At 43.6% G+C, this 14,024-nt stretch overlaps 1 protein-coding gene across 3 annotated transcripts in view; it reads right to left on the reverse strand.

Moving 5' to 3' along the window:
- Positions 1–14,024, reverse strand: part of LRP4 (LDL receptor related protein 4) — an 83,460-nt gene that overhangs the window by 4,214 nt on the left and 65,222 nt on the right. For 2 of the 3 annotated variants that reach the window (XM_074543079.1, XM_074543078.1), the window contains exons 17-37: positions 13,780–13,988; positions 13,090–13,171; positions 12,368–12,473; positions 11,367–11,568; positions 10,818–11,007; positions 10,436–10,567; positions 9,618–9,758; positions 8,845–8,931; positions 8,470–8,641; positions 8,223–8,385; positions 7,763–7,988; positions 6,067–6,370; positions 5,569–5,787; positions 5,130–5,264; positions 4,748–4,856; positions 4,274–4,418; positions 3,613–3,726; positions 3,194–3,317; positions 2,135–2,202; positions 1,447–1,534; positions 779–920 (exon numbers count right to left, since the gene is read on the reverse strand). In XM_074543079.1, coding sequence (XP_074399180.1) covers positions 779–920; positions 1,447–1,534; positions 2,135–2,202; positions 3,194–3,317; positions 3,613–3,726; positions 4,274–4,418; positions 4,748–4,856; positions 5,130–5,264; positions 5,569–5,787; positions 6,067–6,370; positions 7,763–7,988; positions 8,223–8,385; positions 8,470–8,641; positions 8,845–8,931; positions 9,618–9,758; positions 10,436–10,567; positions 10,818–11,007; positions 11,367–11,568; positions 12,368–12,473; positions 13,090–13,171; positions 13,780–13,988 — 3,158 coding nt within the window. Of the gene's footprint in view, positions 1–142; positions 212–778; positions 921–1,446; positions 1,535–2,134; positions 2,203–3,193; positions 3,318–3,612; positions 3,727–4,273; positions 4,419–4,747; positions 4,857–5,129; positions 5,265–5,568; positions 5,788–6,066; positions 6,371–7,762; positions 7,989–8,222; positions 8,386–8,469; positions 8,642–8,844; positions 8,932–9,617; positions 9,759–10,435; positions 10,568–10,817; positions 11,008–11,366; positions 11,569–12,367; positions 12,474–13,089; positions 13,172–13,779; positions 13,989–14,024 lie in introns of all 3 variants that reach the window. The other variant, XM_074543081.1, reaches the window with a different exon arrangement.

Genomic DNA, 14,024 nt, shown 5'->3' on the forward strand with positions numbered 1-14,024 from the left:
TTCCTGACAGACTGTAGAGCTAGTTTAAGGACATAAAAGCAGGGGAGGAAACCAAGAAAGAGCAATTAGTACGGACAGCGCTTGAGCCACACAGCAGAGCTTGAGTGAGGGAGGCAGGATCAAACACACAGAGCAGTGATACCTGACACGAGGATGTGGACGGAAATCAGAACAGGGAGGATGAGAAGCTATCTGAGTGATAAGAAAGCTTCTGAGGAGAAAAGAGAGGAGAAACTAAGTGCTGCAAGATATCATATTAAACTCTCTCCATCATGTGGCACAAAGTACGGACCTCTGAAGAGCCTTTAAAATGCTCTATTTAATAAGGGCTCTATTTTTTTCCCCTATCCCACCCTTTTCAGGCTGTGCACAGCCAGGAGCCATTTTCTTGTTACCAAACCCCTTCTGGCTGCCTGGTTCCCCTGGTGACTGTCCAAAGCAACCTTGGTGCAAGTCACTAACCAGGACCTGTATCCAAGGAAGACAATTTCAATTGGCTCATGCACTTTCAAGGGCCAGCACTCAGTGCAAATGAAATACAAGACACTGTGGGAGTGGATAAGAAGCAGAGAACTAAAGACAGGTCAAATTCACTACAGCTCACTAGTGAAGAAGTGTTGCTGGCTGATGTCCATAGCAGTCTGAGCAATGCACTGAAGCTGTCCCTCTGTGTCCTACAGGTAAATGCTCACAAGTTGCAATCCTTCCACCTAGTGAGGCCTGTGATATTCAACAGCAGCTTGGGCTGGGCTTCCATGTCCTTAGTAGCAGTTCTTACCTCCTTCTTGTAGCACAGCTGGTTGTACATGGTTGGTTTGGGAATGGATTCAATCTTCACCTCCTGGGTAGATGTCCGATATGAAGGATTACTGTAGGTTAGGTTCCCCAAGCCAGGGTCCGTAAACTTGGACTTATTATGCCTAGAGGGAGAGAGCTGTCAGAAAAGTCACAGGAACCCACTGCCAGGATGCAAAGTTCCTGAGTGCTCAGCAAGTGGATGGCTTCAGCCATCTCCACTGTCCTCCAAAGAGAGAATTCTGGCTTCACCTGGCTCTTCAGCTATGAGTCCATTTACTAGCTAGCAGTACAGCAAGGCACTGCCATGTAATCACAAAAGCTATCATGGCAGTAACTGGTGAAGTTATCTGTCAGAAAGCACATGAGCTCATACACTTACTGAGATATGAATTATCTCACATTCCTGTCCATAACTCATAAGCTCTCTGCAGAAAATTTAGCCAATAAGGTTTCAAATAGTAGAACTGCATTGCAAACACTTTAGAGGCACAGGACTCAAACCTTGCAAATAAAATCATCAAGCACTCCTTCCAATGAAGGAAAAAAGGACTGTAAATGAAAATAAAGAAAGATTTAGTGCTTTCAGAGACTTTCTTCTACAACGCAAGAGTTTACAATTGGGCAGGAGAGGGAAAAAAGATCACTTACCTGTATATAATTAAAGCAGCAATAAGCAGCAAAATAAACAAGATGCTGAGAAGACCTCCAATAATGTAGCTGACATGCAGTCCTTCTCCTGAAAGTGAATATCAAGGGTAATTTATGTACTTTTATATTTCACTGGATAATACTGACCTTGGTGTAATGCCTGATGCTGGGGCTTTACTCATACAGAAGTATGTAAACTAAAACATCAGCACATTAATGTTTAGCAAAGGGTTTTGTTTGGCTTCCTATGAAACAAACAACTTTCTTCCCACCCAGGCCCCAGCAAATCAGTAAGTGTCAAGAGCTTTGTAATGGGGTTGTAATGGAGGAGTACATGACAGGTTACTTGCTGACAGGTTACTCCTGCAATGGGAAGCAATTACTACAGTCAACCATCTTCAACTAAACACAAAAGGGACAGTGAAATAGAGTACTATTAATGGGAAGAGCCCAGTGGATGAGGTATAGGATGAAAGAAAACAGAACAATTCTTCAGACCAAGGAGTCACTTGGAAAAGTCCCTATCTAGGTTAATGAATGTCTACAGAGGCATTTTGCTCTACTCAGAGGGCATTGGAGTAATTTAAGTCTGAATTTCAGAAATTTCAGTTCCAGACCTATGGACTGGGATGCCTGAGCACATCTGGAGGAACAACTGGTGGAGAAGAGTTAAAGAAAAGCAACTCACCCATGGTGGCCAACACCGCCTCGTTGGCACGAGTACACAAGCCTTGCCTGGCATCTTTGTCAGAGCAGCTGAATGACAAAAGGACAGTTATTTACTAGAAGTAGAATCAACAATAACAAAGGTCTCAAAAAACAGGATGGAATGGGCTAGCACTGATATCCCTTCCCTTTCCAGTTAAAAAACACAGGTCTTCCTTTTTCTTCCTCAGTATTCTGCATCCAGAGAAGAGACAACTATACATACAGGTGGTGTGCACGGATATATCTATTATTGGTTGGCAGTATCTTTATATCCAATTCATTCTAGATTTGCCTCTCAGGTACACAGATGTACTCACATCTTCCAGGAAACAAATTTCAGCATTAGTGCTGAAGCAAAAATCAAAATGTCTCAGAGTCAGCATGAAGACATTTCTGTCCAATAAATCATACTTAACGAAGTGCAAGTTTTGCTCTGTAAATAACTCAACCATATACTACAGAACCACTCTTTTGCTGAGCTGTATGAATAGCAGGCTGTAGGGAATTAGCAGAAAAGAGTCTCTTAACTACTTGCACTGTAAATTAAATGTTAGTGCTGCAAAGATTCTGTTCTGCCCCAAGCAAGCTATCCCCTTCCCAGGGCAGAACCATTTCCTCAGCTGTGTGGGTCTAGTCTGAGATGTTTCAGTGCATTGAAGCAACAGACTCCTCTGTCCTCCTCTCAGAAATAGGTTCTCAAAATTAGGAGATTCAAAAATCAATCAAATTATGAAATATCAGCTAAAGGTGGATTTTAACACTTCAGTACAGTCAGCCCACACACATATTTCAACAACACGGACAGAAAGGATCTCCAGCTGTTTCTTGCCATCTCAACAATGGCTCTTTGCCATCTCAACTGCATCTTTGTCATAATAGTTTCATTCATTAAGAATGTGAAATCTGGAGCTGGAATATCCTCTTTTATCCTCTAGGGATAGATATATATGGATGACTGTAACCAGAGGGGGCTTTCATGTAGAACCTTGCAAAAGCTGGGACTTTCCCACCCCAATTCCAAGGGAACAAGAACACTTACTTTCCTTCCACTGTTTCCAGAGATGTGAGAGGTTTGGTTGTTGAAGTACCTAGTCTGCCAGGTGGTGTTTGACTTCTCTCACTTACACTGGTTGGTTCTGGACCAGGGGGCACCACACCAGGAACTAGAACAAGAGAGAAAAATAAGCAGGACTCCAACTTCGTGGGACAGATAAACAAGTCTGATAGGACATTTCCAAAACTCTCTATAGCTTATATGAGCAGCCTTCCCATCTCAAACCCAGTCTGTCAGCAGAAAGGACAAGGAGGCTTACTCCCAACCACTGGCCTCAGTTCCAATATATGACTGCATAAGATCTACACACTGGAGAGCCACATCTGCTCTGGTTGCCACTGCATAAGCAGCAGCAGTGGCTCACTTATGGAAGCTACTACCCAGCTGACACTCAGTAAACTCACTCGTAGAACAGGGCCGCCCATCTGGCTCATCCGGACACGCGCAGACAAAGTCAGAAGCCCTGGCAAAGCAGAGGTGAGTGCAGCCTCCATTGTTCACTCCACAAGCATTATTACCTGGAAAGAACAAACAATCTTCTAAATATGTTACATCTGAACAAAAAGGGGCTCAGAGCAACAACCTTCTTTGCTGCTCAGCCAGAAACACTTCTTAGAAATCCAGCAAGTTATTTTGTTTTTGGCATATGCCCTGCCCGTCATCTGATTGCTAAAAGTGATGACAATAGCCAAACACTGAATTGGATTAGGGCAGTCTTGAAAGGAAGGTACTGGAAATCTTTAGACAGAAGCCCCAACAACACAGTTGCATAGATTAAAAAAAAAACAAAAAAAACCCAAAACCTCACATTCTTCTGCTTTAACACAATGTTGGGTGAACAACAAGAAAGTGATATTTGCTAATCAAAGCTTTAACAGAAAACCTTTAAGATGTACTTCACTGAAAAGTCACAGACAGACAAGGAATGAGCTAAGGGAAGAAGTGTGAATAGTTTGAGCATAAAAAAGGATGTTGTCCTTACTTGACATCCACAATAGTGCGGTGGTTCTAGAGTTCTTTTGGTCTACAATCAGAATTTGCCTGAATCAAGGTCCTTCTATTTACCTGTCTGTCTCTGAGGAGAAACCACAATGATATCCATCAATCCCTCAACATTGGCGAGGACTGTCTCTTTGTTCCGCCCAGAGTATTTGTCCACTCTCTGGATAGATTTCGTTTGCCAGTCAGTCCAGTATATCCATCTGTCCTGCTGCTCAGGGAGACAGCAAAGAAAAATCACAGCCATTATTAGCATATTTAGTCATATAGACACAGGATATCCATAAAAAACACATCCCAGTGGCAGAAGGCCCAAAACAAAGGCCTTTCCAAACCCTTACCCTCTTATTGTAAAGAAGATGACTGTCTACACCCCACAGTTCAGACAAACTTCCTTTGTTAGCTCCAGAGAAGATTTAAGCATTATCCCCTCAGCCATCTTGGTTTCCTCAGACTGCAACACTTCCCTGTTCCCAAACTCCACTGTACAAACTCATCAACACACCAGGGAGAATGGTGGCAGCAGAAAAATCTTCTCACCTGTGTCAGAGCAAAGGGATGTGACACGTGGCTGACCAACACTTGTCGTAGCTTCCCGTTGAGGTCACAACTCTCTATGCGATCAAGGTGAGCATCCACCCAGTATATCCTGAAGGCACAGGGAAAGAGGTGAGCTTCCACCTATTCAAACCTCTCTTTACTTTCTAGTCATTTGCTGACCAAGATCATGGAATCATAAGATGAATCAGGAAATAAAAGCTATAGAAGAAAGCCCCAAAACACCCCAAAATCAAACCCAAACCCACAGTGCTACTCCAATAAATAAAGCTAAGAGTGCTAAAAAATTCATTACATCCCTTAACCCTATGCAAGTATAGGAAGTACAGAAAGTATATGCAAGTATAGAAAATCTTTCACTGACCTCCTGGTGTCATAATCCAAAGTCAATCCATTGGGCCACCCTAGGTCAGTGTTAATCAGGATTTTACGTTCAGAGCCATCCAAATTTGCCCGTTCAATTTTAGCAATGTGACCCCAATCTGTCCAGAAGAGATACCTGAAGAGATAAAAGGCAAGTGTAAGAAGAAAAGACCATTTCACTTGGCCTTCAGAAAGTTTTAGTTATGAATGAAACTGCCAGATTCTTCAGGTTCAAAAAGAATAATATAGCCTGCTTCTCACAGCTATCTGCCCAACCCTCAAATTCCCTGTCTGCCTCACTACTACAAGTCACTCAAAGTCAACCTCTTACCGGTACCTGCAGATTCACATGGCACATCTCTTCTTCCTCCCAAAACCTCCTCTTCCAGCTTGCCTCTGTGCAGCCCCTCTCCCTGCCCCACCAACAACCCCATACCTACCCCTTCTTGGGAAAGACAGCAATGGCTCGAGGTTCATCTAGGCTGTTATTGATCAGCACTTTCCTGGAGCTTCCATCCAGTCTGGCCACTTCGATGGTATTGCGTCCTGTGTCTGTCCAGTAGAGGTTCCTGGCAACCCAGTCCACTGCCAGGCCATCTGTAGTCTTCAAACCCTGACCAATAACAGTTTCCATGTTGCTGCCGTTCAGATCAGCCCGCCTGGATCAAAATCAATGACAAAGGGCAGTGAGGAATAGGTAGTTCCTGGAAAGCTGGATCTCCATCAATCACAGGGCCACTGCATAATAATACCTCCCAGAAAGTAATAATGCTTTTGCCCCTGTCTCCAGCAGGTTAAGCACACCTTCAGCATGATGCTGTGTACCAAGAACAAGGTGTAAGCACTGGAGTAGTGCTCAGTCTCCCCAGTTTACTGGCAAACTCAGCACAAGTCACTGGGTGACCTGGGGACTGGCCAAGCAGCTGACTGGCACCTACCTGATAACATCGAGAAATACATCTGTGTAGTAAATCTTGCCGTCCACACTATCATAGTCCAGAGAAATGACATTGTTCAGCTCAGGGACAGGTATGTGCACATCTGTGTGGTCACTGGTGTCCAGCGAGATACGACGGATGGAAGCGCGGCTAGAGAAAAGTAGGTAGGTCTCTGGAGAAGAGTCACATGTCTGCTCATCTCTCTTCAGCTGGATGCCAGTGGGGCAGGCACAGGAGAAACCAGTGGGGTGAGGTAAGCAAAGATGGGAGCAGCCACCATTACGAACTCCACATTTATTGAAGCCTTTAGAAACAGGGAAAGCGTAGTTTTAGGATCTCACAGACCAATGCTTTACTTTAAAGTCTACGTGCACAACTTGCTAGCAGCTGAGTTCATCCTCACCATCCCAGCCTTGCTGGGAATCTACAGGCCTTTGTACAGAGATGCTCTCCCCTCTCTGCAAGATCCACAGTAGGTATGGGCATGATTGGCAAAGAGAACAGGAGGGTCCATAAGAAGAGGGATCATAAGAAGAAAAATCTTAACCTGCATTCCTTGCTAATCATAGTTTTCCCAGGGAAAAAGAAATAGCCAAATGCTCCCAGACTTACGCAAGTGCAGTTTAACTTTATTACTGCTACAAATGGTAATGCTGACAGAAAGATCCAACCCTGTAGGGAAATTGTGTGACAATGTACCAGAGGCCAGGCTGACAAAGAAGCTTCTGTTTCAACTTAGCTGCACACAGTGGCAAGTAAACAAAGGCATCAGAGAAGCCTGCTGGAAATGCCTGACATATTAGGGTCATATAATAACTTTTTTTTAAATTGTAAAGAACCCAGCATACATTTACTAGGAGGGAATAAGCCCAGGAGACAGGTGCAGGGAGTAGGAAGAAGACAATGTGGATATGATGGCTAGACTTTTGGTCAGCTTGAAGTTATGTTGCCAAGTTATGCAATCAGGAGTGATGTTCTGCTGTTAGTAACCGCAGGAAAAGCAGCAGAGTTTTCTATAGAAGTATGTATTGGGGAAATTCTACAGAAATAAAACCACAGCACAAAGCAACAACTTCCACTGAAAAGCAAGGAGGCAAGATAGGGTGTTACAGGATCCCCAAGGAGTAACAAAGAATTGACTCTGGCACAGAATAGTTGGACAACATGATACATAAAGAGCAACTAAAGCAGCAGAGATTTTGCAGAGCAAAGAGGCAGACAAGAAGATGAAGCCTTCAGTGATTGGGAAATAATACTAGAACTTGAAATAATATTTCGGCGACTGGTTTAAGAAGAATTAGAGTCTTCTGGAGTTAAAGAAGGGAAATTGTCCAGTGTCAGTACAGTCTGGTGAAGCCTAGTAAGGCATGACTTGTTCGGTTGTCCTAAGAAAGTGGCTCTGCTGTGTGCAAGAATGAAGTTGTCAGTGCAATCCAATGAAGGAAATGGGACAAAGGGGTCAAAAAGCATCCAGTAATCAACACTAGAACTATAGAGCTGGGTAAACAGGGAGGAGTGCAAAAATAGTTAAAGAAGGAAGAAGCGATGCCTTAAAAGAAGGCATCAAAAGAAAAGCTGATTTTTGGCAAGTCCCTCTATCACTCCTGCTTTACACCAAAGGACTGTTTCCAATGACAGCTCTGAAGGACTCCCCTCACCACCACCACCACCATCTGCCACCTGGGGAGCAACTTACCGAGGGGCCGTGCCCTGTCAACAGCTTGAATATCCATGAGGCCAGGCAGGTTTGCCCTCACCAGGATGACATTAGCACCAGTGTCCTTGTCAGCCCTGTGAATGCTGCGAGTTTGCCAGTCAGTCCAGTAGATGTAGGAGTCCAGCAAAGTGAGGCCATAGGGATGCTGCACCGGAGACAGCAGGGTGCGGCGGTTCGCGCCATTGAGATCCGCAGCCTCAATCCGCTACGGGAAGAAGTAGAATGTCAGCCCATACTCAAAACACTTCTCCTCTTGCTAGCACTTACTGCAGCAAGTGGGAAACAGTCTCAGCAAGTGATGTTATTCAGGTTCACCCTCCCTCCACAGCCCATACTCTCAGAAAAGCTTGCTCTTCTGACAACTTGCTCAAGGCTCTTCAAAGCAGCCTCCAACTACCAAATACCCAATGACAAACAACACTGAAGAACAGAATCAGACCTCTGTGTGTGCATCAGCCCAGAGCAGCTGGGACCCAGCCTTATCCACTGCCAGTCCATTAGGCCAGCCCAAGTTGTTGCTGATGAGCACCACACGTGCAGAGCCATCCATCCCAGAGCGTTCCAGCTTGGCATTCTCACCCCAGTCTGTCCAGTACATATACCTGGGGAAAAGTTAGCAAGTATTACAGAAAAGGAGATCAAAGAAGACCCATGTAACTCCTAGACAATCTCTTGACAACACTAACCCCATTTCATGGTATAAAGCTATTGCCCGAGGGCTGTCCAGGTTCTGCCAGACCAAGACTTTCCGCATGGAGCCATCGAGATTGCCCACTTCAATCCGGTTTGTTCCTGTATCTGTCCAATATATCTTCCTGCCAATAGCATCCACAGCCAGCCCATCTGTAGTCAACAGACCTGAGAAAATAGCAAAACATTTTGGTCACTGCTTTTTCTCCCAATTTAGTCAGGAATTTCTAGTATTGCTCTTGTCCATCTTGTAGGCATTCTTTAGGCTTTGCTTGCCTTTCCACCAAAAATGTATTCTACCAGGGTATCAGAGAATCTCTCTTTTCATACTGCAAAGAAGCAAGAGGCTCTCAGATCAAAATCTCCCTCACCTGTAGTGATGATGTCCTCAAATTGTGAGCCATCAAGGGCAGCGCGACTGATTTTCCGCAATGTGCTGTCTGACCAGTAAACCTTTCCTGCGTTGAAGAAGATTGAGAAATTTGAAAAAGCCCAAAACAAAACCAAATCAAACCCAAACAAGCAAACAGCAAAATCCTTAAAAACCAGATCCATGTGTTTCACTACCTGCTACACCATTCAAACTGGACCTGATTGTACAGGAATAACAACAGCACAAGATTATTAAGCTAGAGTGATAAAACAGTGCAAATTCTCCCCAAAATATATAGGACATTTACAGAAGATCTGACCTTCACACAGGGACGGAGAACACCTAATACCATCAGCTAGTAGTAGAGCTCTACATCTGACTTCTCCAAATGAGATCATCTACCTTACAGTGCAACAGTGTCTACATCCAGCACAGCATCAGATGTTTACTATACATGAGCATCCAGCATCTCAGCTCTACTGTTGTAAAAGGCCTCAGCAAGAGGAACTTTCTTAAATCAAAAATGCACAGGGACCCCACTCAATATTGCAGGCAGGTTTTTTTTCATATAGTTTGGGTTCTCTGCTTTCCTGTAAGGATATTTCTTTCCTCACTGGAAACAAATTATCTGCAGCACATACAAGGAAAATAAAAACCTACCCAAATCCACTGCCTACAGTAAGATCTGTGGCTGGGTCTTTACTCAGGCATTTAGATAGGAAGTTACTTGTTGCCTTTCAAACACAGTCAGATACAGTAAGAAGTTCAAACCTTCATGAGGATCCACTCCAATTGCAATGGTGTTCTTCATGGTGACATTGACTGAGACAACGACATCTGCAAAGTAGGGGATATCCAGAGAGACCATTCGGATGTCAGTCCTTCTGGCAAAGATCAGAAAGCTAGTCATTCCTGCAGAGTGGACAATGGACACATATTAGTGAGGAACAAGTTCAGTCAACTGTAGGCATCATTTATCAAGTATTCTAGAGTTAACAACCACTGCAGTGGAAAAGGGAAAGTGTTTTAGATAGACCTTGGCTTATGGACAGTCTGTGTACAAAAGCATCACTTTTTTGAGCATCACTTAATGCTTCTTTACATCCAAGTTGAAAGGTATAACACTCACAGAAGAGTTACTTCTGCTAATATGTGTGGGAAATTGTAATTAGGAGTCATTCTTTTTCTCCTAGGGAGGAAAAGTGGATGTACCATCGCCTGAAGCCAAGTGCCTTCCACCATCCACAGAAGTGGTCCAACAGGAGGAGTGTATACAGACCTATTAAAGAATATATCACCTTGTAGTTTAAGAATTCACCTCAATATTAGGGCAAAAGTCTGGGAAAAAATGTGACGTTTGGTTTACTTGGCCAACATAATTTCAAGAAAAATGTTTGCTTCATCAATCCATTTATCAGTAAGTTTCTTCACAGTAATTCCCACTCAAATTAAAGGTACAGGTACCAAATGGGTTTTTTAAGGCATAAAGCAGGTAAGCACATAAAAGTGAAATTTTTTCTCTAACATGGCAGAGGCAAAATGTAGCTCTGATACAAAACTGCAATGAGGATTCTACAGAGAACACTCACCGGTGGAGCAGGTCTTGCCATCAGACTGCAGATTGATCCCTGTGGGGCAAGTACAGCTGTAGCCTTTTGGAAGAGGTGCCAAAAGGCACAGGTGACTGCAGCCTCCATTATTAACTTCACATGCTGTATGTACTACAGAAAAGAGGATGAGAAATCCATGAGCCAGCAGCACTGGCATAAAAAAGAGATGCAGCAGCTATAGAAACACATTGTAGAATGCCCTCAAATGCCAAGTCAAGAGTTAATTCTCATGCTCTCATACTCCACACAGACACTTAAGACAATGAGGGCTGACAGGTCAGCTGCTTGCAGAAAAGACATGCCACATGGCAGAGCCTGAGCAAGCTCTCAGCTCAGTGGGGCTTGGGTGTGAGCTCTGTACCTGGGGGCCTGTGCCGGTGGAAAACATGAATATCCATAAGATTCTCCAGATTGTCCTGCAGTGTTTCCCGAGACTGCCCAGTTCTCCTATCTGCACTCTGGATGCTTTTGGCCTGCCAATCTGTCCAGTAGATTCTCTCGCCATAAAGAGTAAGTCCAAAGGGGTGAGGCAGATTGTTCCCAATCAGCACCTGCTCAGATTACCCCCATCACCCGAAGAAAAATATTATATAAATTAAAATCCTTTAAAAAATATATTTTATACATATATATATATACATATATTAGTGACTATGAAGTCACTAAGGAGAAGAGGCTTCCCTTGCTCCCTCTGAACATACAATCACAGCAAAAGGAGAACGATGAGGCAATCTTGGCCCTCAAACTTCCCTCACACAGTTTGAAATTGAAAAGGAGTTCTTTTCTCTCAGTAAAAGCCACTGTGTACTTTGATTTGTAAATTTTTCCTTTCCATTGGAAAAAGAGGCAAGAAGCATCATCATCTTGTGCTCAGACTCGCAGAGCTGCTCCTCAAAGACGGCTTCCTTACCTTCCTGTGGCTTCCATCCAGACTGGCATACTCGATGGTCTTCATGCCTGCGTCTGCCCAGTACAAGCGCTGTGACTCGTAATCAATGGCCAAGCCATTGGGCCACGTCAGGTTGGAGGAAATGATCACCAAGCGGTTTGAGGCATCCATCCCAGCACGTTCAATTTTTGGGTTAGCTCCCCAGTCAGTCCAGTACATGAACCTAAGAAGCAGCCCAGACAGAAGTGAATGCCCACACTTTTTCACTACCAGAGAAGCAACTGACTCTGGTGCCTTCAGGCTCTAGCAGGAAGAAGCATTAAAGTATTAGTGTTCTCGTGCCCAGCCTTGGGTTCTTGTAATGTACCTAAGATCATACTCAAATTTATAGATCTTCTACTGCCCATGGGCTTGCCCAATTACAATGTGTAAGAAAAAAATTCAAGAAAATAGGTCAAAGTCTAAAAATGAACTAATTATTTAGCAATGTACACCAGTAGCCCTTTACACTCTTGCTGTATTTGTCTTCCGGTAATCCACTCAAGGAAAGAATAGCACTCTTTCATTCAAGACATTTAACGCTTCTAAAGCAATGGCTGGCAAGCTTTTTCCTACCCACCCTATCCCCATCTCCAAAAGGTCTGAGAATATCCTTCTGACTGAAACGCAAGTCAATAAGCAGGGAGCTTGAATACAAATTCAACATATATGTGCAACAGAGAAATAAAAAATATCTAGATGGCCCCATTCTCAACATTTTCGTACCACATCTCTAGTTATTACATCCTCAAGATAAGCAAATGAAAACACCAGCCAGTTCCTGCAAGCTCCACAGCACAACAGGCAATTATCTCTGCTTATCTTGTTCTATTAGCATCTAAAATCACGTCTCTAGTTTCGGTCACTAGCAGGTTGTAGAACGATGGCACCAGTGAGAAAGAAAATTGTACAAAACCAAAGAACCACAAGGTCTTTAGACATGCAAGAATTGTTAAGTCATCCCAGAAGAAAGACCCTCTTACCCTTCAACAGGGTCCACTACAATATCTCTAGGTCTGTCTAGGTTCTCCCATATTAGAACAGTTCTCATGGTCCCATCTGTATTGGACACCTCTATCCGATCTGTTCCTACAAAAGTCGAGAGAGAAAATAACAGAGATGAAATTTGAATTACAAGAGCTAAGGCAAAAAAACCTCCATACAACAATGCATTCTTCCCCTATATCCATTTGTGTTCTTAGCTAGAAGATAGGTAAGAAATCTGGCTTAAAGTGTCACTTTCCATCCTCTAAAGTCACCTCTGTGGCTATCACTGATGTGGAGTCCTGTATATAACCCACCTCTTACCTAAGCCCCCATGCCATGAGAGAACAGCTAGAAAAGAATAATCTTCCTTACATCTCTCTTAACTGTGACTATGAGCAGGGAACATGCTCCAAGTATGACCTCCTGCATCCGAAGATACACTGATGGAAGATACATAAACGCACACAATCACAAGCTCGGCAGCAAGACAACAGTGACAAATATTTCTGTAGAATTAGTACTGGGGATACTGCAAAGAATTAAACTAAGGGTTGTGCCTCAATTCACACTCAGTTAGAAGCACATGACATGAAACTTCATCTTTCTGCCACACGGAAATTAGACAAATTTGGAATGAAACAGAACTACCCAGCTGATTTTCAGTTTTCATGACTAATAAGGAAGACAGAAATCTATGTAAAGCAGAGGATTCCAGTACCTGCATCAGTCCAGTATAGTTTGTTGGTAACCCAGTCAATTGCAAGTCCAGCTGGACTTTCCAGGCTGGTGTCCACCACAACCTGAATGAAAACAAAGAAAAAATCCTTAGTGAAATTGGACCTTAGGGAGAAAGCACTTGTCCAATGCATTACCCATTCACAAACAATGTTAACTTTCAAAAGGCAAAAGCCTGAGCAGAGCAATGCCATACAAGAGAACATTAAGGACTTTAAAGTCTGAATGAGGGTTTTATTTGGAGAAACTTCAATTTTTTTTTGTGCCTGTACAAACTGCAAATCCAAACTTTGAACTCTCTTTGCCTCGTTTATAGCACCACCAGCCTAGAAGTGTGTGCAGAAAGCATTTCCAAAGACCATGATTCTCAGTCCAAACACAGAATGTAATAGAGGATTTAATACCGCTTCCTTTCAGATTCTAGGGCTACAACAAAGGAATTGAACAAAGCCCACAAATGGCCATGCTTCATGTCTCCATTCAAGGCTCTCCATGCACCCAATTGGTTATGTTGTGTGCAGTGATCTCGTTTGTCAGAACTAGGCCAACTAATGAACAAAAGATCCACCACGAACTGCAGAGCCTTAAAAAGCCAGTGTATCCCAGTGGCTTCAAATCTGATGCCCAAGGAGTCTCCTGGCCAGATGACCTCCACACACAGTGAACACTGTACCTCCTGGTTCGATCCATCCCATTTTGCTCGGCTGATTGAGTCAGTGCTAACATCTGTCCAGTAGACATAGTCATCCTTTGAGTCCCAGTCTAGAGCCACAGCACTGCGGACATCAGCAAGGGGGATGACATCATCTGACAGGTCATCGGTGTCAAAGCTGATCCGACGGATGTCCATCCTTCGGGCAAAAAGCAGGAACTTGTCAAGACCTGATCAAAGGTCGAAAGGTCTTCTTTTAATTTCTC

The sequence above is a fragment of the Zonotrichia albicollis genome, chromosome 6 (genome assembly GCF_047830755.1).
Source record: "Zonotrichia albicollis isolate bZonAlb1 chromosome 6, bZonAlb1.hap1, whole genome shotgun sequence".
In the NCBI taxonomy this organism is placed as follows: Eukaryota; Metazoa; Chordata; class Aves; order Passeriformes; family Passerellidae; genus Zonotrichia; species Zonotrichia albicollis.